Here is a 24,484-nt window from a genome sequence, read left to right as displayed (position 1 = left end):
CACGTGGTGAATACACGCATGCTTTGCCTCTTGATATCTGTTATATACTGGTTTTCTTATCACTAATATGTTTGTATGGTAGAAAATATTGAAGAGTGGAAAAAGTAGGATTGTTGTGTCGCTCTGTTGTTACTGAGGAAAACTATCATTGATATTGTTTTTATCGAAATAAACAGATTTTGTAAGACTATATCTAGTGTTTTCTTTTAATCCAACAAAGATACAACATCTACACAACACAATAAGTGGCAACAAACAGTGATATGATTGAATAATATTGAATACAAATGGATTAATTACAAACACTGTCATAAAACAACAGCATAGAACTATACTATAATAACTGAGAGAGAGACATGAGAGAAAATCAGACTGGCCACTCGAGTAGTTCAGAGCTGTCTATCAGGATTTAATCAGGATTAATCAGAATCAAGAGCTGAAACAAGAGGTGGAGCAAAAGTGGAAAATCAGGTGAGCTCCAACGTCAGACTCCTCAACTGGGATTGAGAAATCATTCAGTAAGAAGAGTGTTGCAGTTGAGACACACCTTGTTGTTTCTCTCTGGACAGCGACACTTAAACTCAGTTCATCTCATCTTTCTTCATCTCATCTCTTATAACAGTCTCTGCAAACACGGTGAGTACAGCAGATTATATCTGATGTGTTTGTAATACCAGCATGAACACACACACACCTGTTTTCAATCAGAGCGTGTCTTTTTACATTTTTTATTTATTTAAATAACTTGTCAGATCCTGAAAGAACTTTCAGGAATGTAAAATGTAAACATATAAAACAAAACTGTCTCCTCACATTCTGGTAATGATTGTTTGATGTTTAATAATGAAAGATTCTGTCATTCTGCTTCTTCACACTTTCACTTTTGTCTTCAGTGAAAATGTCAGCTGCCAGCCTCACAGTAACATTACATGAGCTGTCTTTAGACAATGTGTGCTTCTTTTGTCATTTAATGAAACAAACTTGTCCAATAAAACTTTCATTTACGTAAAATGTAGCTATATGATACAAAAGTGTCTCCTAACATTTTGGTAATCAAAATCTAATACTAATAATAAAAAATCACACTTTCACTTTTGTTTTCAGTGAATATGTCAGCTGCCAGCAGTCTGCTCTCTGAGGATCAGTTTCTGTGCTCCATCTGTCTGGATGTGTTCACCGATCCTGTCAGCACACCATGTGGACACAACTTCTGCAAAAGCTGCATCTGTACACACTGGGATACTAATGTCCATTGCCAGTGTCCCAACTGTAAAAAGCTTTTCGTCATAAGACCTGAGCTGCAGGTCAATACTTTAATCTCTGAGATGGTTTCTCACTATAAACAGTCAGCTCAACAGAGAGCCAGCAGCAGCTCAGAGCAACAAGCTGCCAAACCAGGAGAAGTTCCCTGTGACATCTGCGCTGGAACCAAACTGAAGGCCCTGAAGTCCTGCCTGGTGTGTCTGGTGTCCTACTGTGAGACTCACCTTCAGCCTCATCTGACAAAGTCAGGCCTGAAAAGACATCAGCTGATCGACCCTGTGGAGAATCTGGAGGGCAGGATGTGTACGAAGCACGATAAACTGCTGGAGCTGTTCTGCAGAGATGACCAGACATGTGTCTGCATGGTCTGCACTATTTCAGACCACAAACCACATGATGTTGTTCCTCTGAAAGAAGAATATGAAGGAAGAAAGGCAGAGCTGGGGAAGACAGAGGCTGAACTTCAGCAGAAGGTCCAGCAGAGACAACTGAAGATTGAAGAGTTCAAACAGTCTGTCAAGGTCAGCAGGGGAAATGCAGACAGACAGATTGCAGGTAGTGTTCAGGTCTCGACTTGGCTGAAAGACGCCATTGAGAAAACGCAGGCCAAAGTCACTGAGATGACCGAAACAAAGCACACACTGATAGAGAAACAAGCCAAAGGCTTCATCAAAGAGCTGGAACAAGAAATCTCTGAGCTGAAGAAGAAAAGTGCTGAGCTGGAGAAGCTCTCACTCTCTGAAGACCACCTCCACCTCCTCCAAAACCTCCCGTCCCTGAATGCTGCTCCACCCACCAAGGACTGGACAGAGGTCAGAGTCTGTCCTCCATCACATGAGGGAAACCTGAGGGCAGCTCTTGTTCCGTTGGCGGAGATGCTCAAAATTAAATTGAAGAAACTGCTACCAAAGACTGAGCTCAAAACTGCCCAGCAGTTTGCAGTGGATGTGAGTCTTGATCCTGATACAGCTTATCCAACACTCATTCTGTCTGAAGATGATAAACAAGTACATCATGTTGATGCACAGAAGAAGCTCCCAGACAACCCAGAGAGATTTTCTGCTGCTCTGTGCCTCGTAGGGAAGCAGGTCATTTCTACTGGAAGATTTTACTTCGAGGTTCAGGTTAAAGGGAAGACTCAGTGGATTTTAGGAGTTGCCAGAGAGTCAGTAAATAGGCAGCAGTCAGTCATTATTGATCCTCGGAGTGGTTTGTGGACTGTTGGTTTAAGGAAAGACGATGAGTACTGCGCTCCTCCACTCCGTCTCTCTCTGAAGTCACAGCCTGATAAGGTGGGGGTGTTTGTGGATTACGAGGAGGGTCTGGTCTTGTTTTATGATGTGGATGCTGCAGATCTTATCTACGCCTTTACTGGCTGCTGCTTCACTGAGAGACTCCTGCCATTCTTCTGCCCCGCCTCTAATCTGGGTGGCAAAAACTCTGCTCCTCTGATCATCTGTCCTGTCAAACCTCCTGAGTAGAACAACTATCAAGAAAAAGACTCACTACTTTTTGGATGCAACAGACCTCCATGTTTAGTGATAACGTACAGAGCGCTTATGTTTGGTTCAGATTCTATTTAATGTGGATTTTTGCATCTTTATTATATCAACTCCACACTGCAACTTAATACTGTAACACAATAATTTAATTGATCTTGTATAATGTGGTTTATTTACTGTTTGTAAATATCAAAACATCAGTCCAATAGTCACAGGCCTTGCCTTCAGTTGTTTTGTATGTTTTTATGTAAGTTGATGTCTTTTTATGATTTTATGACAATCATGTAAAATGATACAAAACAGCAGGCAACCTTTTTTTGCCTTTCTTTTGCAGGTGACATTTATGTCTCAGTTCTGATCTCTAACTTCTCATTTGAATATTTTAGAAAGTTTGTAAAATGACTTGCAGTAGACAGAACAACAGAGCAACAACCATGAAAATCTGTTGCAACATATGTGGTGAATACACGCATGCGTCGCCTCTTATCTGTTATATACTGGTTTTCTAATTCTAATATGTTTGTAAAGAAAGTTTTAAGGAGTGGCAAAAGTGGGATTGTTGTTTCTCTGTTGTTACTGAGGAAAACTATCATAGATATTGTTTTTATACTGAAATAAACAGATGTTGTAAGACTATATTTAGTGTTTTCTTTAAATCCAACACAGATACAACATCTATACAACACAATAAGTGGCAACAAACAGTGATATGATTGCATAATATTGAATAAAAATAGATAGATTAACCACAAACACTGTCATAAAACAACAGCATAGAGGGCAGTGAAAGAGGGTTTGAAGGAAAAGCCTCACCTCCATGATAATGTGAGTTAATACATCTTGTTCTGTGTTTTCCTCTTCATCCACTGGTGTCTGTCAGGCTTAAATGTGACTCCAAAGCCATATTTCACTCTGCAGAACATTTTGTAAATACATCACAGGCAGAAGGCTAACTTTATCAGAACATTATACACAACATTGATTAACAATGAATTTTCATTATTGTTACAATTTAAAATATTGTTTTCAAATAAAGCAGCACTGTTAGTGAAATTATTGTTAAAAATATACTAAACTGGTTTCCTGTAACACATTTTGAGTGCTAATGTGTGATGAATTGATTTGACAGAAATATTTAAAATCTACATTTTTTAAAATAACTTCCAGGTCATGTGACTCATTGACTCAATGCCAAATGTCTTCCTGTGCTGTTTGAATGAGACACACCTGTTTTAATTGGACTTTTTAGTTTTAGTCATCAAGGAGGAAAGAAACCAGGAAATATTCACATCTAAAAACTTGGATTCAAACTATTCTTGTAATACTTGGCAACTATTTACTGTTGAGCTCTATGATTAACTTGTAAGTTTAATTACAACAATAGTTAACAGTGCTGCTGTTCTGCTGTGCTAAATCACAACTGACACTAATTATAACAATGCAAATACATGTTGACACTTATTTAAAGTAAATAAATGCAGTCATGTTGCAGAGCAAAGTTGATAACATTAAAAAAGGGCTGTGTCCTGTAGACATCGTCCACTAGAGGTCACCCTATCTCAGTTAAACCTGCTTCAGACCTCTTCTAGCAGCTCTCAGGCCACAGAGGTCAGTGCACAGTGAGATTATTATGGCTCACATCATTGTGATAAAGTCTTGAACTTAAAATGTTTCACTATGTGAGTGTAAAATGATAATAACTGAGAGAGAGACATGAGAGAAAATCAGACTGGCCACGTGAGTAGTTCCAGAGGTGTCTGCATATCATGATTTAATTAACACCCTGCAGCCACACCTCGTTGTTTCTCTCTGGACAGCAACACTTAAACTCAGTTCATCTCATCTTTCTTCATCTTATCTCTTATAACAGTCTCTGCAAACACGGTGAGTACAGCAGATTATATCTGATGTGTTTATAATACCAGCATGAACACACACACACACACACACACACACACACACCTGTGTTCGGACCGTCCACATGGTTCTGGCATCAGATCGGCCTCCTTAAAGGATAAGTACCGTTTTTTACAACCTGGACCTTATTTCTGGCAAAAGATATGGTCATTTACTCACCCAGATAACTTTGGTGTCATTCGGCGTCGTTCGGACGAAATTAGATCCAGTGTAGCGGCGATATATCCATATAATGGGAGAGACGGGGCATCGACACACAGCCTCTATATAACGCATTATCTGCCACGAAACTAGTTCATTTCATCAATATTTTGTTACGATATGCTAGCGCTATTAGCCTCTGAGTCCGGGCTCGTCTATTGTCAACATCCGGGGTCTGTAGGCTGATCTACTACCTCTGACCTGGAAGATGTCGTCTCTGAGCTGCGCGCGCACCCGCGACAGCGCGCCTTGTTTACCTGTAGCTGCTGCTGCTAGTTTGACCCCGGATGTTGATAACGGACGAGCCCGGACTCAGAGGCTAATAGCGCTAGCGTATCATGACAAAATATTAGTGAAATTAACTAGTTTCGTGGCAGATAATGCGTTATATAGAGGCTGTGTGTCGCTGCCCCGTCTCTCCCATTATATGGATATATCGCCGCTACACTGGATCTAATTTCGTCCGAACGACGCCGAATGACACCAAAGTTATCTGGGTGAGTAAATGACCATATCTTTTGCCAGAAATAAGGTCCAGGTTGTAAAAAACGGTAGTTATCCTTTAACTAACAAAGCCTGGTAAACAAAGGAAAGTGCAACGACCCTGATGTCCAGTAGGTGGCGCCTGCTTGTCACAGTCCCCCCAGGTTGGAAACCTCCCATCGCCCATTGTCTGTGAGCGCACCTGAACGCATCGGTTGCGCCACGGGAGGAGATAAATACAGCTGCAGTCTCTTCTCATCGTCCCAGATGTTACATGTTGTGGGAGCATCAGCTTTTGTCTGCGCAACTGTACTCGAAGGGAGCAACCAGACGTTTGGACCTTTTCCCGCCCAGGCCGCAGTCTTTCATCTCGCTGGAGAGCCAAAGAAAAGCCCAGGTGGACTCCGCTGTTTTAACAGCCAACGCAGGACACCGAAACCGCCTTTAATCCAGGCCGAGGAAGCGAGCTGGATTAAGACACGACTACAAGTGAGGCTTCTTTAGTGTCTGGGCAGATACTAGGAGTTAGCGTATTGTATGCTAGTGAGCTACATTGTTTGTGAGTTTGTGGACGCGTGTCCCTCTTTAATTGCTGTTAGTTTTACGTTGTAAAACTTGTTGTTGGTTTCTCCTTTCCGCTCATCACGAGCTGATTTAGCTCCTCCACTCTGTGGAGCGGAGTGTTAGCTTAGCCGCGGCTAAGGGCGTTAGCCCTTTGTCTCCGTCTTTGTCTCTTTCTAACTAACCCACATGTACACATGAGGGGTTACGCACACACATGTAATGTTATGAGCGACCTGTTGGTTGATGACCTCGCTATAACATAAGATACGTGTGTCTCCTGCTATCTCTCTTTTGTGACTTCAGAGATGGACGCCTCGTGGTAGCACGACTACCTTTTGTGGAACAGCCGGTCACTGTCCCTACAAATCCATCTGTGTGTAATCAAAGCGCACAGGAACCTAACGGCGGTGTGACCACTGCCATTGTTCAAATCTCGCGCGTTTGTTCATTTGACTACCTTTAGGTGACTATTCACGTCCACCATTTTGGGAATTCTAGACACACGATTCAGCAAAATCATTATCATTTGTGAATTCGTATCCACACGTGACTTCTCCAAGTCACGTTTCGGCCATTTTTGTAGTCGAACGAACGTGAGTTCCCCAATTCCGGTTCGGCCATTTTTGTAGTCCTTTCGACGTAACATTCCGTGACGTCACCCTCCGTGAGAACGTGCCCGCCATTTTGGTTCTCCGCCATCTTGTTTCTTTGACTACGACCGCCATCTTCGCTCCTCTTTCGTTGTCTCCCCGACACACACGTACACATCGAGGCTTGTTTGTTTATTTGTGCTCGAGTTTTTCTGAGTTTAGTTTCATAGTTTAGCTGCTTCAGTTAAGTGATTGATTTTTGTTTATTGAAAGTATTATTGATTTGATCAATTTGCTAACGATAATAAAGTCGATAGCAGTTTTCTGTGATTATTTTGTGCATATGTTTTGTGGCATTTACTGGGTGTGACAGTCAGTGCTCGGATTCATTTTCTTCACTGTTCCTTTAATTGTAAATATTTTACAAATATTTACATTTGAAGTGAACCCTTCTTACGAGACTAATTTTGGTCTGGACAAGTATCTGGTGGAGTTTAGCCGGAACACTAACATGAGCTGTCCTAAGTCAATGTGCTTCTTTTGTCATTTCATGGAAAAAATAAATAAATAAAACTTTCACATGTAAAATTTAGCAATATGATATGAAAGTGTCTTCTATCACAGTTTGATTAAAAAAAATAAATGAATAATTACAGTTCTGCTTCTTCACACTTTCACTTTTGTTTTCAGTGAATATGTCAGCTGCCAGCAGTCTGCTCTCTGAGGATCAGTTTCTGTGCTCCATCTGTCTGGATGTGTTCACCGATCCTGTCAGCACACCATGTGGACACAACTTCTGCAAAAACTGCATCTGTACACACTGGGTTATCAGACCCCATCGTGAGTGTCCATACTGTAAAAAACGTTTCAAAAGAACACCTGAGCTTCAGGTCAATACTTTCATCTCTGAGATGGTTTCTCACTATAAACAGTCAGCTCAACAGAGAGCCAACAGCAGCTCAGAGCAACAAGCTGCCAAACCAGGAGAGGTTCCCTGTGACATTTGCGCTGGAACCAAACTGAAGGCCCTGAAGTCCTGCCTGGTGTGTCTGGTCTCCTACTGTGAGACTCACCTTCAGCCTCATCTGACAAAGTCAGGCCTGAAAAGACATCAGCTGATCAACCCTTTGGAGAATCTGGAGGGCAGGATGTGTACGAAGCACGATAAACTGCTGGAGCTGTTCTGCAGAGATGACCAGACATGTGTCTGCATGCTCTGCACTATTTCAGATCACAAACCACATGATGTTGTTCCTCTGAAAGAAGAATATGAAGGAAGAAAGGCAGAGCTGGGGAAGACAGAGGCTGAACTTCAGCAGATGGTCCAGCAGAGACAACTGAAGATTGAAGAGTTCAAACAGTCTGTCAAGGTCAGCAGGGGAAATGCAGACAGACAGATTGCAGGTAGTGTTCAGGTCTCGACTTGGCTGAAAGACGCTATTGAGAAAACGCAGGCCAAAGTCACTGAGATGATTGAAGCAAAGCACACACTGATAGAGAAACAGGCTGAAGGCTTCACCAAAGAGCTGGAACAAGAAATCTCTGAGCTGAAGAAGAAAAGTGCTGAGCTGGAGCAGCTCTCACTCTCTGAAGACCACCTCCACCTCCTCCAAAACCTCCTGTCCCTGAATGCTGCTCCACCCACCAAGGACTGGACAGAGGTCAGAGTCCGTCCTCCATCTTATGAGGGAAACCTGAGGGCAGCTCTTGTTCCGTTGGCGGAGATGCTCAAAATTGAGTTGAAGAAACTGCAACCAAAGACTGAGCTCAAAACTGCCCAGCAGTTTGCAGTGGATGTGAGTCTTGATCCTAATAAAGCAGATCCCACACTCATTGTGTCTGAAGATGGTAAACAAGTACATCATGGTGATGCCAAGAAGAGTCTCCTACATGGTATTCCTGTCAGTCCATCTGTCTTAGGGAAGCAGATAATTTCTACTGGAAGATTTTACTTCGAGGTTCAGGTTAAAAGAAAGACCCAGTGGATTTTAGGAGTTGCCAAAGAGTCAGTCAATAGGAAGGGGCCAATCACTATTGATCCTCAGAGTGGTTTCTGGACTGTTGGTTTGAGGAATGAAAATGAGTACTACGCTCCTTCATTCCTTCTCTCTCTGAAGTCAAAGCCAAAGAAGGTGGGGGTGTTTGTGGATTACGAGGATGGTCTGGTCTTGTTTTATGATGTGGATGCTGCAGATCTTATCTACGCCTATACTGGCTGCTGCTTCACTGAGAGACTCCTGCCATTCTTCAGCCCCTCCTCTAATCTGGGTGGTAAAAACTCTGCTCCTCTGATCATCTGTCCTGTCAAACCTCCTGAGTAGAACAACTATCAAGAAAAAGACTCACTACTTTTTGGATGTAACAAATCTCCATATTTAGTGATAACGTACAGAGTGCTTATGTTTGGTTCAGATTCTATTGATTTTGTATTTTTGCATCTTTATTATATCAACTCCACACTGCAACTTACTACTGTAACACAATAATTTAAATGATCCTGTATAATGTGGTTTAATTGAAGTTAATAAAAGTGTTAAACTCTTTGTAAATATCATCAGTCCAGTCGTCACAGGCCTTACCTTAAGGTGTTTTGCATTCTTTTCATGTTGACCTCTATTTTTACAAGCTTGTCCAAATGACATCTTCTGGGATTTAATTAACATATTTTAAAATGATATGAAACAGCAAGTGAATGTTTTTGCCATTTGTATTTTTTATTTTATTTCATTGTTTATTTTGACATTTTATAGAGTGTGAGATGATGTTTTTTCAATCTTAAGTAGGTGACTGATTAAATGGTGGATGTCTAACTTCTCATTTTAACATTGAGTGTTTGTAAGATTTCAAACATGCATGCTTGGAGCAGCCAATCAGAACAACAACCATGAAAATCTGTGCAAACACGTGGTGAATACACGCATGCTTTGCCTCTTGATATCTGTTATATACTGGTTTTCTTATCACTAATATGTTTGTACGGTAGAAAATATTGAAGAGTGGAAAAAGTGGGATTGTTGTGTCACTCTGTTGTTACTGAGGAAAACTGTCATTGATATTGTTTTTATACTGAAATAAACAGATGTTGTAAGACTATATCTAGTGTTTTCTTTAAATCCAACGAAGATACAACATCTATACAACACAATAAGTGGCAACAAACAGTGATATGATTGAATAGTAAAGAATAAAAATAGATAGATTAACCACAAACACTGTCATAAAACAACAGCATAGAGGGCAGTGAAAGAGGGTTTGAAGGAAAAGCTTCACCTCCATGATAATGTGAGTTAATACATCTTGTTCTGTGTTTTCCTCTTCATCCACTGGTGTCTGTCAGGCTTAAATGTCACTCCAAAGCCATATTTCACTCTGCAGAACATTTTGCAAATAAAAACAGGCAGAAGGTCTAACTTTATCAGAACATTATACACAACATTGATTAACAATGAATTTTCATCATTGTTACAATTCAAAATATTGTTTTCAAATAAAGCAGCACTGTGTTAGTGAAAATTATTGTTAAAAATATACTAAACTGGTTTCCTGTAACACATTTTGAGTGCTAATGTGTGATGAATTGATTTGACAGAAATATTTGAATAGGATATAATTGTCATGTGACCCAGTGACTTCAGACCAGTGCTGCATTGTATTAATACTCTGGATGACGAGGACGCACCTCTTTGTATTGAATTAAAGCGCTCTTTATATTTTATATTGTTTTTAGAATATATATTAAAAAATCAGCATTTTTTAGTCAATAGCTTCCAGCTTGTTTGATCAATTGACTCAAAATTGAAGCCAAGTTACATTATTACACTTAGTTTAATATTTAATGTAATAATCTAGTGCTTTTGTACATTTTTTATTTATATTTGTTTGAATGAAAAATCAGTATTTTTTCAGTAAATTCCTTTACATGTGACCCATTGACTCAAAATCAATTTTATGTTTACTATGTTTATGAAAAATTTACATTTTTAAAAATATCTTTCAGGCCATGTGACTCATTGACTCAATGCCAAATGTCTAACTGCTGGTTGAATGAGACACACCTCTTAGTATTTTATTTTAGTGATCTTCATATATATATATATATATTTTAAATGTCTTTAAATGAAAAAGTTTTTTCAGTTTACTATCATCCAGGAGGGAAGAAACCAGAAAATATTCACATTTAAAAAGTTGGAATTAAACTATAATTGTATTGTTCAGCTCTATGATTAACTTGTAAGTTTAATTACAACAATAATTAACAGTGCTGCTGTTCTGTTGTGCTAAATCACAACTGACACTAATTATTACAATGTGAATACATGTTGACATTTATTTAAAGAAAATACATGCAGTCATGTTGCAGAGCAAAGTTGATAACATTAAAAAAGGGCTGTGTCCTGTAGACATCGTCCACTAGAGGTCACCCTATCTCAGTTAAACCTGCTTCAGACCTCTTCTAGCAGCTCTCAGGCCACAGAGGTCAGTGCACAGTGAGATTATTATGGCTCACATCATTGAGATAATGTCTTAAAGTTAAAATCTTTCACAATACGAGTGTAAAACTATAATAACTGAGAGAGAGAAATGAGAAAAAATCAGACTGGCCACTCGAGTAGTTCCAGAGCTGTCTATCAGGATTTAATTAACACCCTGCAGCCTATCAGAATCAAGAGCTGAAACAAGAGGTGGAGCCAAAGTGGAGAGACAGGTGAGCTCCAACATCAGACTCCTCAACTGGGATTGAGAAATCATTCAGTAAGAAGAGTGTTGCAGTTGAGACACACCTTGTTGTTTCACTCTGGACAGCGACACTTAAACTCAGTTCATCTCATCTTTCTTCATCTCATCTCTTATAACAGTCTCTGCAAACACCGGTGAGTACAGCAGATTATATCTGATGTGTTTATAATACCAGCATGAACACACACACACACACACACACACGTGTTCGGACCGTCCACATGGTTCTGACATCAGATCGGCCGACTGTAGCTCAACAAAGCCTGGTAAACAAAGGAAAGTGCAACGACCCCAATGTCCAGTAGGTGGCGCCTGCTTGTCACAGTCCCCCCAGGTTGGAAACCTCCCATCGCCCATTGTCTGTGAGCGCACCTGAACGCATCGGCTGCGCCACGGGAGGAGATAAATACAGCTGCAGTCTCTTCTCATCGTCCCAGATGTTACATGTTGTGGGAGCATCAGCATTTGTCTGCGCAACTGTACTCGAAGGGAGCAACCAGACATTTGGACCTTTTCCCGCCCAGGCCGCAGTCTTTCATCTCGCTGGAGAGCCAAAGAAAAGCCCAGGACGACTCCGCTGTTTTAACAGCCAACGCAGGACACCGAAACCGCCTTTAATCCAGGCCGAGGAAGCGAGCTGGATTAAGACACGACTACAAGTGAGGCTTCTTTAGTGTCTGGGCAGATACTAGGAGTTAGCGTATTGTATGCTAGTGAGCTACATTGTTCGTGGACCGCCGTGTCCCTCTTTAATTGCTGTTAGTTTTACTTTGTAAAACTTGGTTTCTCCTTTCCGCTCATCACGAGCTGATTTAGCTCCTCTACTCTGTGGAGCGGAGTGTTAGCTTAGCCGCCGCTAAGGGCGTTAGCCCTTTGTCTTTGTCTTTGTCTCTTTCTAACTAACCCACATGTACACATGAGGGGTTTATTTGTGCACACATGTAATGTTATGAGCGACCTGTTGCAGACTTATGGTTGATGACCTCTGTAACATAAGATACATGTGTCTCCTGCTATCTCTCTTTTGTGCCATAGCAAATCTCGCGCCTTCGTTCATTTGACTACCTTTAGGTGACGTATTCACGTTCACCATTTTGGAAATTCTAGTCACACGATTCAGCAAAATCATTATGATTTGTGAATTCGTATCCACACGTGACTTCTCCAAGTCACGTTTCGGCCATTTCTGTAGTCGAACGAACGTGAGTTCCCCAATTACGGTTCGGCCTTTTTTGTAGTCCTTTCAACGCAACACTCCGTGACGTCATCCTCCGTGAGAGTCCGACCGCCATTTTGGCTTTCCGCCATCTTGTTTCTTTGACTACGACCGCCATCTTGGCTCCTCTTTCGTTGTCTCCCTGACACACACATACACACCGAGGCTTGTTTGTTAATTTGTGCTTGAGTTTGTCTGAGTTTAGTTTCATAGTTTAGCTGCTTTAGTTGAGTGATTGATTTTTGTTTATTGAAAGTATTATTGATTTGATCAATTTGCTGACAATAATATCTACAGCAGTTTTCTGTGATTATTTTGTGCATATGTTTTGTGACATTTACTGGGTGTGACGGTCAGTGCTTGGATTCATTTTCTTCACTTTTCCTTTAATTGTAAGTATTTTACAAATATTTACATTTAAAGTGAACCCTTCTTACGAGACTAATTTTGGTCTGGACAAGTATCTGGTGGATTTTAGCCGGAACACTGAACACTGTTTTTTTGTCATTAAATGGAAAAAATGAATAAATAAAACTTTCACATGTAAGATCTAGGTATTTGATACAAAAGTGTCTTCTATCATAATTTGATTAAAAAAAATAAATGAATAATTACAGTTCTGCTTCTTCAAACTTTCACTTCCGTTTCCAGTGAATATGTCAGCTGCCAGCAGTCCGCTCTCTGAGGATCAGTTTCTGTGCTCCATCTGTCTGGATGTGTTCACCGATCCTGTCAGCACACCATGTGGACACAACTTCTGCAAAACCTGCATCTCTGAACACTGGGATATGAGACCCCGTCGTGAGTGTCCATACTGTAAAAAACGCTTCAAAGGAGGACCTGAGCTGCAGGTCAATACTTTCATCTCTGAGATGGTTTCTCACTATAAACAGTCAGCTCAACAGAGAGCCAACAGCAGCTCAGAGCAACAAGCTGCCAAACCAGTAGAAGTTCCCTGTGACATCTGCACTGGAACCAAACTGAAGGCCCTGAAGTCCTGCCTGGTGTGTCTGGTGTCCTACTGTGAGACTCACCTTCAGCCTCATCTGACAAAGTCAGGCCTGAAAAGACATCAGCTGATCGACCCTGTGGAGAACCTGGAGGGCAGGATGTGTACAAAGCACGATAAACTGCTGGAGCTGTTCTGCAGAGATGACCAGACATGTGTCTGCATGGTCTGCACTATTTCAGATCACAAACCACATAATGTTGTTCCTCTGAAAGAAGAATATGAAGGAAGAAAGGCAGAGCTGGGGAAGACAGAGGCTGAACTTCAGCAGATGGTCCAGCAGAGACAACTGAAGATTGAAGAGTTCAAACAGTCTGTCAAGGTCAGCAGGGGAAATGCAGACAGACAGATTGCAGGTAGTGTTCAGGTCTCGACTTGGCTGAAAGACGCTATTGAGAAAACGCAGGCCAAAGTCACTGAGATGACCGAAACAAAGCACACACTGATAGAGAAACAAGCCAAAGGCTTCATCAAAGAGCTGGAACAAGAAATCTCTGAGCTGAAGAAGAAAAGTGCTGAGCTGGAGAAGCTCTCACTCTCTGAAGACCACCTCCACCTCCTCCAAAACCTCCCGTCCCTGAATGCTGCTTCACCCACCAAGGACTGGACAGAGGTCAGAGTCTGTCCTCCATCTTATGAGGGAAACCTGAGGGCAGCTCTTGTTCCGTTGGTGGAGATGCTCACAATTAAATTGAAGAAACTGCTACCAAAGACTGAGCTCAAAACTGCCCAGCAGTTTGCAGTGGATGTGACTCTTGCTCCTGATACAGCTTATCCAACACTCATTCTGTCTGAAGATGATAAACAAGTACATCATGTTGATGCACAGAAGAAGCTCCCAGACAACCCAGAGAGATTTTCTGCTAGTCTGTCTGTCTTAGGGAAGCAGGTCATTTCTACTGGAAGATTTTACTTCGAGGTTCAGGTTAAAGGGAAGACTCGGTGGGCTTTAGGAGTTGCCAGAGAGTCAATCAACAGGAAGCAGCCAATCAGTATTGGTCCTCACAATGGTTTTTGGGCTCTTGGTTTGAGGAATGAAAATGAGTACTGCGCTCCTCCAGTCCATCTGTCTCTGAAGTCACAACCTAAGAAGGTGGGGGTGTTTGTGGATTACGAGGATGGTCTGGTCTTGTTTTATGATGTGGATGCTGCAGATCTCATCTACGCCTATACTGGCTGCTGCTTCACTGAGAGACTCCTGCCATTCTTCAGCCCCTCCTCTAATCTGGGTGGCAAAAACTCTGCTCCTCTGATCATCTGTCCTGTCAAACCTCCTGAGTAGAACAACTATCAAGAAAAAGACTCACTACTTTTTGGATGTAGAAAATCTCCATGTTTAGTGATAATGTACAGAGCGCTTATGTTTTGTTCAGATTCTATTTAATGTGGTTTTTTGCATCTTTATTATATCAACTCCACACTGCAACTTACTACTGTAACACAATCATTTAATTGATCTTGTATAATGTAGTTTGATCAAGTGTTAAACTGTTTGTAAATATCAATATATCAGTCCAGTCGTCACAGAGCTTACCTTAAGTTATTTGTATATTTTTATGTAAGTTGACAATAATGTAAAATGATATTTGCCTTCCTTTGATCTACCATCAGTTGCAAAATAAGTGTGAGATGAGGACATTTTCTTTTGCAGGTGACATTTATGTCTCAGTTCTGATCTCTAACTTCTCATTTGAATATTTTAGAGAGTTTGTAAAACGACTTGCAGTAGACAGAACAACAGAGCAACAACCGTGAAAATCTGTTGCAACATATGTGGTGAATACACGCATGCTTTGCCTCTTAATATCTGTTATATACTGGTTTACTTATTATAATATGTTTGTCAGTAAAAAAAATATTGAAGAGTGGAAAAAGTGGGATTGTTGTGTCTCTCTGTCATTAATGAGGAAAACTACCATTGATATTGTTTTTATACTGAAATAAACATATTGTAAGACTATGTCTACTGTTTTCTTTAGATCCAACAAAGATACAACATCTTTACAACACAATAAGTGGCAACAAGCAGTGATATGATTGCATAATATTGAATAAAAATAGATGGATTAACCACAAACACTTTCATAAAACAACAGCATGGAAGGCAGTGAAAGAGGGTTGTTGATAACATTATAATAAGGGCTGTGTCCTGTAGACATCGTCCCATAGAGGTCACCCTATCTCAGTTAAACCTGCTTCAGACCTCTTCTAGCAGCTCTCAGGCCACAGAGGTCAGTGCACAGTGAGATTATTATGGCTCACATCATGGTAATAATTTATTGTGTGTGATTTATGAGTGTAAAACTATCTTAACTGTGAACCTGAAGTGATCTCGGGGTTGTGGAGACTTGTTTTAAATGTTAAAAAAACAACCAAAGAAAACATTAAATGGCTCCATACAGCTCGTCTGGTTTAATCCAAGTCTCCAGCTACTTTAGTTGTTTAGGAGAACGCTGTTTTGCTGTGAAGCTCCAGAAATGTTTGTGAAAAGTGGGATTATTGCACCTCCGTGTGGTTATTCAAACTAATGAGAAAAAATAGTTTGTTTAACTTGCAGTTTCTAGTGTTTCCTTCTTATCAAACAACAACAGAGACAAAAAACATCCAACCCCTTGCAGTCAGAGCAAAAACAGTACAATGAAAATGGAATGAGATGATTGGTCTGTTTAAAAAGTGAAACAAAGTGAGAACAAAAAAGGATCAAGACGTGGAAACAGCCAGTCAGTGCGGTCAAACATGGTGCTGCACCTTTAAGGAGGTGTGCTGAAGAAAAGGTGAAGTTGACACCTTTTTTAAAACAAAGCTGTTCAGTCAAGCTGCTGTGAAACTGAGAATGGATGGGTGTCTTAAAAAGAAACCCTGAAATGAATGCTGAAGTCAGTAATCTGGACTCAAAACACAGCATATGAAATATACAAGATGCTGTCCAGTAACAGAGAACTTTATTCTAAGATTTGTTTAAGTGAGGTTGAAAGAAGGTCCTGTCTGTAACCCGGTGCAGTTTTGGAGAAAATGTAAGAGAGTTATTTTATGGTTATTGTTTAATTATAAACAGACACATGTTTGTTTTTGCTGTCAATTAAACTTTGAGAGAAAATCAGACTCGGCCACTTGAGTAGTTCCAGAGGTGTCTGCATATCAGCATTTAATTAACACCTGCAGCCTATCAGAATCAAGTATTCACTGAGACCATGGTGTAAACCCAAAGATGCAATACTCTGGATGTTTTAAACTGGCTTCTTCTGTTGTCTTTTTGTAAATGTATTTACTATTGACTGCTGTAGACTCTCACTGCAGAACATTTTAAAATTAAAGCTGCAAGCAGCGATGAACAGGCCCTCGCCCCCCCCACGTACGTCGGGCCGCGGCGCCGTCGGAGGGCAGACGCAGAGGGCAAGTTTGTCCACTATGTGGCCCGAGAGCTCACCCATCAATTATATGTCATGTTGTAATGTATGATTTGGAGAAAACAGCCTGTGAATGTCATGTAAATTGGATGATGTTTGTCGTCACAGCACATAGCTGAGCGAAAGATAGCGCCTCAGTAAGCTTCTGTCAGAAATGCATGTATGTGTTGTGTGAGAGAAAGTGTGTGTGTGTGTCTTTTGGTTTCACTTCTGTTTTGTTGTGCTTGCTTTTATTGTGTGAAGCTCTTTGTGCTACATTGTATTTGTATTAAATGTGCGATATAAATGACGATTGATTGATATCAGGTTGACCCACAACACAACACAACATAGCCACCTAGTGGACAGTTTGTGTCCAACACACACCACACATTGACGTGGCTTGTACAGTGGCCAAGCATTGAAAGTTCAGACTGTCATGCCCACCAGGAATAACGTAGGCGAAAGCTTTTTACAACTTTTCATCGTCAAGGTATGAGGATGAGTCTTAGTGACTGTGAAGTCTGTGGCGTTAAATCTGTAGGACAAGTTAATTAAAGTACGAGCCGTGGAAATGGGTGGAAATGGCGGCAACATCTCAACTTTGAACCAAAATGGCAAACTTCCCGTTGGACTGAGGTTATGGGTCCAAGAGGCTTTTTTGTGCGTTTGGTCACGATACTTATGCGTGCCGAAATTCGTTAGTGTATGTGCATGTAGGAGGCGGGGCTTCAAGTTTGACAAAATGGCCACTGTGAACCAAAGTGGCCGACTTCCTGTTGAAATAAAAAATATTTAGAGATGTAAAATGTAAAAACAAGAGGTGTATCTCATGCAGCCAGTGTAGTTACATGATCCCAACATGATTTTGAGTCAATTGATCACATGACCTGGAAGCTATTGAGCTAACATGCTAATATTTACATATCAAAATTAATAAAAAATATTTAGTGATGTAAAATGTAAAAACAAGAGGTGTATCTCATCCAGCCAGTGTAGTTACATGATCCCACACTGATTTTGAGTCAATTGATCACATGACCTGGAAGCTATTGAGCTGACATGCTAATATTTACATATACAAATTAATAAAACATAATAAAACATAATAAAAAATATTTAGTGATGTAAAATGTAAAAACAAGAGGCGTATCTCATGCAGCCAGTGTAGTAACATGATCCCACACTGATTTTGAGTCAATTGATCACATGACCTGGAAGCTATTGAGCTAACATGCTAATATTTACATATACAAATTAATAAAACATAATAAAAATTAATAAAAAATATTTAGAGATGTAAAATGTAAAAACAAGAGATGTATCTCATCCAGCCAGTGTAGTTACATGATCCCACACTGATTTTGAGTCAATTGATCACATGACCTGGAAGCTATTGAGCTAACATGCTAATATTTACATATACAAATTAATAAAACATAATAAGAATTAATAAAAAATATTTAGAGATGTAAAATGTAAAAACAAGAGGCGTATCTCATGCAGCCAGTGTAGTTACATGATCCCAACATGATTTTGAGTCAATTGATCACATGACCTGGAAGCTATTGAGCTAACAATAAAATTTAGCAATAAAAGCGCCACCTATTGGCCGACTGGCACCAAATTTTGCAGAAACTGTCACCGGGCCATGGAACACAATTAGCAAAAGTTTAGTGGTAATGGGATCGTATTTCACCAAGATATGGAAGACTGTGTGTTTGACCACAATGTGCTGGAAATTGTTGTTTCATATTTTGGGCATTCTTTGGACTATCACAATTCTTTCAATAACTTTTTGTCAGGAGGGTCCACAGATGCTGTGTGCAAAGTTTCATGCAAATAGGTTTCATACAAAGTATGAAAAACGCACTTTCCTTGATTATAGCGCCACCTAGTGATGGAAATTCACAACGACAACAGATTATAAAATTTTTCGGCAGTTGGGACGTATATTCCAAGTTTGGTGAGTTTTGGGGTATGTTCAGGCAGTGAAAAATGCGATCATTTGGGACAAAAAATGATCACTACAAAAACAATAGGGTCCTTGCTAGGTTCCCTGCTCGGGCTGTAATAAATAGTCTCCAGATAGCTCACAGTGCACATACACAGCTTCCGTACTTTGCTTCCCTAATATTTTTTTTCATGTGCCACAAATATGTCACTATCATTAATCTGAGGGAGGGAACATAGAGTCAGGATAAGAGCTGAAACAAGAGGCGGAGCAAAATAGGAAAATCAGGTGAGCTCCAACGTCAGACTCCTCAACTGGGATTGAGAAATCATTCAGTAAGAAGAGTGTTGCAGTTGAGACACACCTTGTTTCTTTCTGAACAGCGAGACTTAAACTCAGCTCATCTCATCTTTCTTCATCTCATTACTACACAACAGTCTCTGCAAACACCGGTGAGTACAGCAGATTGTGTCTGATGTGTTTATAATACCAGCATGAACACTTACTTGAGCTGTTTTCAATCAGGGCGTGTCTTCTTTTCTTTTTTTTTTTTACATTTAAATAACTTGTCAGATGAATCTTTCACTAATGTAAAATGTAAACATATAATACAAAAGTGTCTCCTCACATTCTAGTAATGATTCTTTGATGTTTAATAATGAGAGATTCTGTCATCACAGTTCTGCTTCTTCACACTTTCACTTCTGTTTTCAGTGAAAATGTTGCTGCCAGCCTCACAGTAACATTGCATGAGCTGTCTTTAGTCAATGTGTTCTTCTTTTGACATTTAATGAAAAAAAAACGTATTTGTCTGCTAACATTTAGAAATCACAGACATTTTTAAAGTATTCTTTTGGCCTTTTTATGGCTTTAATGGATAGGACAGCTTGAGAGTTGACAAGAGAAGAAGCAGCAAAGGGCCAGAGGTCAGACTCGAGCCCTGGGCCGCTGCAGCGAGGACACAGCCTCTCCACCAACTGAGTTACTGTGGCACCCGTAGTTTGATACTGATTATTTAATTAACGTTCTGCTTCTTCACACTTTCACTTTTGTTTTCAGTGAATATGTCAGCTGCCAGCAGTCTGCTCTCTGAGGATCAGTTTCTGTGCTCCATCTGTCTGGATGTTCTCACCGATCCTGTCAGCACACCATGTGGACACAACTTCTGCAAAACCTGCATCTCTAAACACTGGGATATGAGACCCCATTGTGAGTGTCCATACTGTAAAAAACGTTTCAAAAGAACACCTGAGCTGCAGGTCAATACTTTAATCTCTGAGATGGTTTCTCACTATAAACCGTCAGCTCAACAGAGAGCCAACAGCAGCTCAGAGCAACAAGCTGCCAAACCAGGAGAAGTTCCCTGTGACTTCTGCACTGGAACCAAACTGAAGGCCCTGAAGTCCTGCCTGGTGTGTCTGGTGTCCTACTGTGAGACTCACCTTCAGCCTCATCTGACAAAGTCAGGCCTGAAAAGACATCAGCTGATCGACCCTGTGGAGAACCTGGAGGGCAGGATGTGTACGAAGCACGATAAACTGCTGGAGCTGTTCTGCAGAGATGACCAGACATGTGTCTGCGTGCTCTGCACTATTTCAGATCACAAACCACATGATGTTGTTCCTCTGAAAGAAGAATATGAAGGAAGAAAGGCAGAGCTGGGGAAGACAGAGGCTGAACTTCAGCAGATGGTCCAGCAGAGACAACTGAAGATTAAAGAGATCAAACAGTCTGTCAAGGTCAGCAGAGAAAATGCAAACAGGAAAATAGAAGAAGGTGTTCAGGTCTTGACTAGGCTGAAAAACGCTATTGAGAAAACGCAGGCCAAAGTCACTGAGATGATTGAAACAAAGCACACACTGATAGAGAAACAAGCCAAAGGCTTCATCAAAGAGCTGGAACTGGAAATATCTGAGCTGAAGAAGAAAAGTGCTGAGCTGGAGAAGCTCTCACTCTCTGAAGACCACCTCCACCTCCTCCAAAACCTCCCGTCCCTGAATGCTGCTCCACCCACCAAGGACTGGACAGAGGTCAGAGTCTGTCCTCCATCTTATGAGGGAAACCTGAGGGCAGCTCTTGTTCCGTTGGTGGAGATGCTCACAATTAAATTGAAGAAACTGCAACCAAAGACTGAGCTCAAAACTGCCCAGCAGTTTGCAGCGGATGTGACTCTTGATCCTGATACAGCAAATCCAACACTCATTCTGTCTGGAGATGGTAAACAAGTACATCATGGTGATGCCAAGAAGAAGCTCCCAGACAACCCAGAGAGATTTTCCACTGCTCTGTGCCTCGTAGGGAAGCAGGTCATTTCTACAGGAAGATTTTACTTCGAGGTTCAGGTTAAAGGGAAGACTCGGTGGGCTTTAGGAGTTGCCAGACAGTCAATCGATAGGAAGTGGCCAATCAGTATTGGTCCTCAGAATGGATTCTGGACTCTTAGTTTGAAGAATGAAAATGAGTACTGCGCTCCTCCAGTCCGTCTGTCTCTGAAGTCAAAGCCTAAGAAGGTGGGGGTGTTTGTGGATTACGAGGAGGGTCTGGTCAGGTTTTATGATGTGGATGCTGCAGATCTTATCTACGCCTATACTGGCTGCTGCTTCACTGAGAGACTCCTCCCATTCTTCAACCCCGCCTCTAATCTGGGTGGCAAAAACTCTGCTCCTCTGATCATCTGTCCTGTCAAACCTCCTGAGTAGAACAACTATCTGGAAAAAGACTCACTACTTTTTGGATGTAACAAATCTCCATATTTAGTGATAATGTACAGAGTGCTTATGTTTGGTTCAGATTCTATTTAATGTGGATTTTTGCATCTTTATTATATCAACTCCACATTGCAACTTACTACTGTAACACAATAATTGAATTGATCTTGTATAATGTGGTTTGATTAAGTGTTAAACTGTTTGTAAATATCATCAGTCCAGTCGTCACAGGCCTTACCTTAAGTTGTTTTGTGTTCTTTTCATGTTGACCTCTACTTTTACAAGCTTGTCCAAATGACATCTTCTGGGATTTAATTAACATGTTTTAAAATGATATGAAACAGCAAGTGAATGTTTTTTCCATTTGCATTTTTTAAATTTCATTGTTTATTTTGACATTTTATAGAGTGCGTGATGATGATGATGTTTTTTCAATCTTAAGTAGGTGACTTTTTTAAATGGTGGATGTCTAACTTCTCATTTTAACATTGAGTGTTTATAAGATTTCAAACATGCATGCTTGGAGCAGCCAATCAGAGCAACAACCATGAAAATCACAACATATGTGGTGAATACACGCATGCTTTGCCTCTTTATCTGTTATATACTGGTTTTCTTATCACTAATATGTTTGTACGGTAGAAAATATTTAAGAATGGAAAAAGTAGGATTGTTGTGTCTCGTTAATGAGGAAAACTATCATTGATATTGTTTTTATACTGAAATAAACAGATTGTGTAAGACTATATCTAGTGTTTTCTTTTAATCCAACACAGATACAACATCTATACAACACAATAAGTGGCAACAAACAGTGATATGATTGCATAATATTGAATAAAAATAGATAGATTAACCACAAACACTGTCATAAAACAACAGCATAGAAGGCAGTGAAAGAGGGTTTGAAGGAAAAGCTTCACCTCCATGATAATGTGAGTTAATACATCTTGTTCTGTGTTTTTCCCTTCATCCACTGGTGTCTGTCAGGCTTAAATGTGACTCCAAAGCCACATTTCCAGCTCATGTGAATCATTGACTCAATGCCGAAATGTCTTCCTGCACTGGCTGAATGAGACATACCATACGTTGTTTTTTTTATTATAGTGCACCTCATGTATATATATATGTATGTGTGTATATGTTTGTATATATGTATATATGTATATATGTGTATATATATACGTATGTGTATATATGTAGGGGAGACCAGGGCTTGTTGTCACACTTTACACTCATATATTTCTTGGAATCAATACATCATGTAAAAAAAAAAAAGTGTACCAGATGAAAGACCAAAGTCTCAGGTATATATTTTGTATTCATGCCATTTTCATATCTTGTGTCAGTGCAGAGTTATAGGCAATCAAATGGAGAGTGTGAACATGTGACATGTTGCCCCATCATCGGGTAAGTTGTCTCACTATACGGGGTAAGATGTCACACTGGATTCTGCAACTAGTAAAACAAGGACAAAATTATTGTTGTTCTTTTTTTTTTTTATACTTGAAAGTGAACATTGAAGTCAGGCACAGACAATGTTTATCATTTAGTTTGAAAAAGTCATTGAACATGGCCATTGAACAAACGTTAACACAAAATATTATGTAACATGCACTGGATTAAAGTCCTTAGGAACTGCTGGCATGTAGGCTATGGCTCTCAGCCTCAAATGCCTGTTTTACCTTTCTTAAACTTAAAATTCCAGATTGAATTGAACTACATAAAAGAAAGCATTGGTTCATTATGATATGGTTCATTACATGTGACAACTAACCCCAAAATGACTGAGACATGTTGTCCCAAACTACCATGTTTTAGTTTAAAGTTAGCTTAAAACAGAACAATGATTGAGGTATGACAGGATGCCTTAATCTCTCCTCTAAGTCCACATGTATCACTGTTAGGATTTTTAGCTGAAAGAAGCTTATTTTGAAATATATCAAGTTGATATTTTTTACTTCGGGTTGTGCAAAATGGTTAATTGGTGCTCATCTCAGCTCACAATGTGCTATTCTCTTCTCAGACAGGACATGACACCTGACCATGTAAAGGAAGAAAACTAGTATTCCACTTTTTAGTTGCACCCTCTGGTGGAGAAGATAATTGCAATGTGAAAACTTACCCGTGTGACAACAAGCCCCGGTCTCCCCTATATATATATATATATATATATATATATATATATATTCTTTCTTTTTAATGAAAAAGTTCTGTCATCAAGGAGGGAAGAAACCAGAAAATATTCACATTTAAAAAGTTGGAATTAAGCTATTATTGTATTGTTCAGCTCTATGATTAACTTGAACTACATTAAATCACAACTTACATTAATTATTACAATGTGAATACATGTTGACACTTAAAGTAAATACATGCAGTTATGTTGCAGAGCAAAGTTGATAACATTAAAATAAGGGCTGTGTCCTGTAGACATCGTCCACTAGAGGTCACCCTATCTCAGTTAAACCTGCTTCAGACCTCTTCTAGCAGCTCTCAGGCCACAGAGGTCAGTGCACAGTGAGATTATTATGGCTCACATCATTGTGATAATGTCTTAAAGTTAAAATCTTTCACCATGTGAGTGTAAAACTATCATAACTGTGAACCTGATGTGATCTCTGGGTTGTGGAGATTTGATTGGTCTCCAGCTACTTCAGTTGTTTAGGAGAACGCTGTTTTGCTGTGAAGCTCCACAAGTGTTTGGTGGACTATGAAACTTTACCTGACTTTCCATCAGCATGTAGATGATGACTGGATTTTCATTTTGGGGTGAAACACTTTTACCATTTCAGTTTTCGTGGTGCTTTCATGGTCCGTATTTACAAAAAACAACAACAAGTATAATCAATCAACCATCCACGTAATAACTGCAACAACTTTTTTTGCCCCCTCCACAAACTGTATCACACAGATGGAAGTAGTTTCCTTCCGACTCTTCGCTCGTCTTGTTG

General features: G+C 40.1%; 2 protein-coding genes across 2 annotated transcripts; both read left to right on the top strand.

Annotated features, from left to right (window-relative positions):
• Positions 1–1,109: 1,109 nt before the first annotated feature.
• Positions 1,110–9,613, top strand: LOC311274086 (uncharacterized protein; the record flags this gene model as incomplete). The annotated part of the gene is made up of 3 exons (XM_084381502.1): positions 1,110–2,740; positions 6,234–6,307; positions 7,211–9,613. The coding sequence occupies 3 exons, from the start codon at positions 1,110–1,112 to the stop codon at positions 8,839–8,841; spliced, it is 3,336 nt and encodes a 1,111-aa protein (XP_084237628.1). The 3' UTR covers positions 8,842–9,613.
• Positions 9,614–11,714: 2,101 nt separating this feature from the next.
• LOC311274085 (uncharacterized protein) lies at positions 11,715–22,205 on the top strand. The gene is made up of 4 exons (XM_084381501.1): positions 11,715–11,916; positions 13,125–14,760; positions 15,638–15,717; positions 19,882–22,205. Coding segments are annotated over exons 1-4 (3,357 nt in total). The 5' UTR covers positions 11,715–11,915; the 3' UTR covers positions 21,522–22,205.
• The last annotated feature ends 2,279 nt before the right edge of the window (positions 22,206–24,484 follow it).

The sequence above is a fragment of the Pagrus pagrus genome, assembly GCF_965226575.1.
Source record: "Pagrus pagrus genome assembly, chromosome: 18".
NCBI lineage: Eukaryota > Metazoa > Chordata > Actinopteri > Spariformes > Sparidae > Pagrus > Pagrus pagrus.
This window is presented reverse-complemented; position numbering and strand designations above follow the sequence as displayed.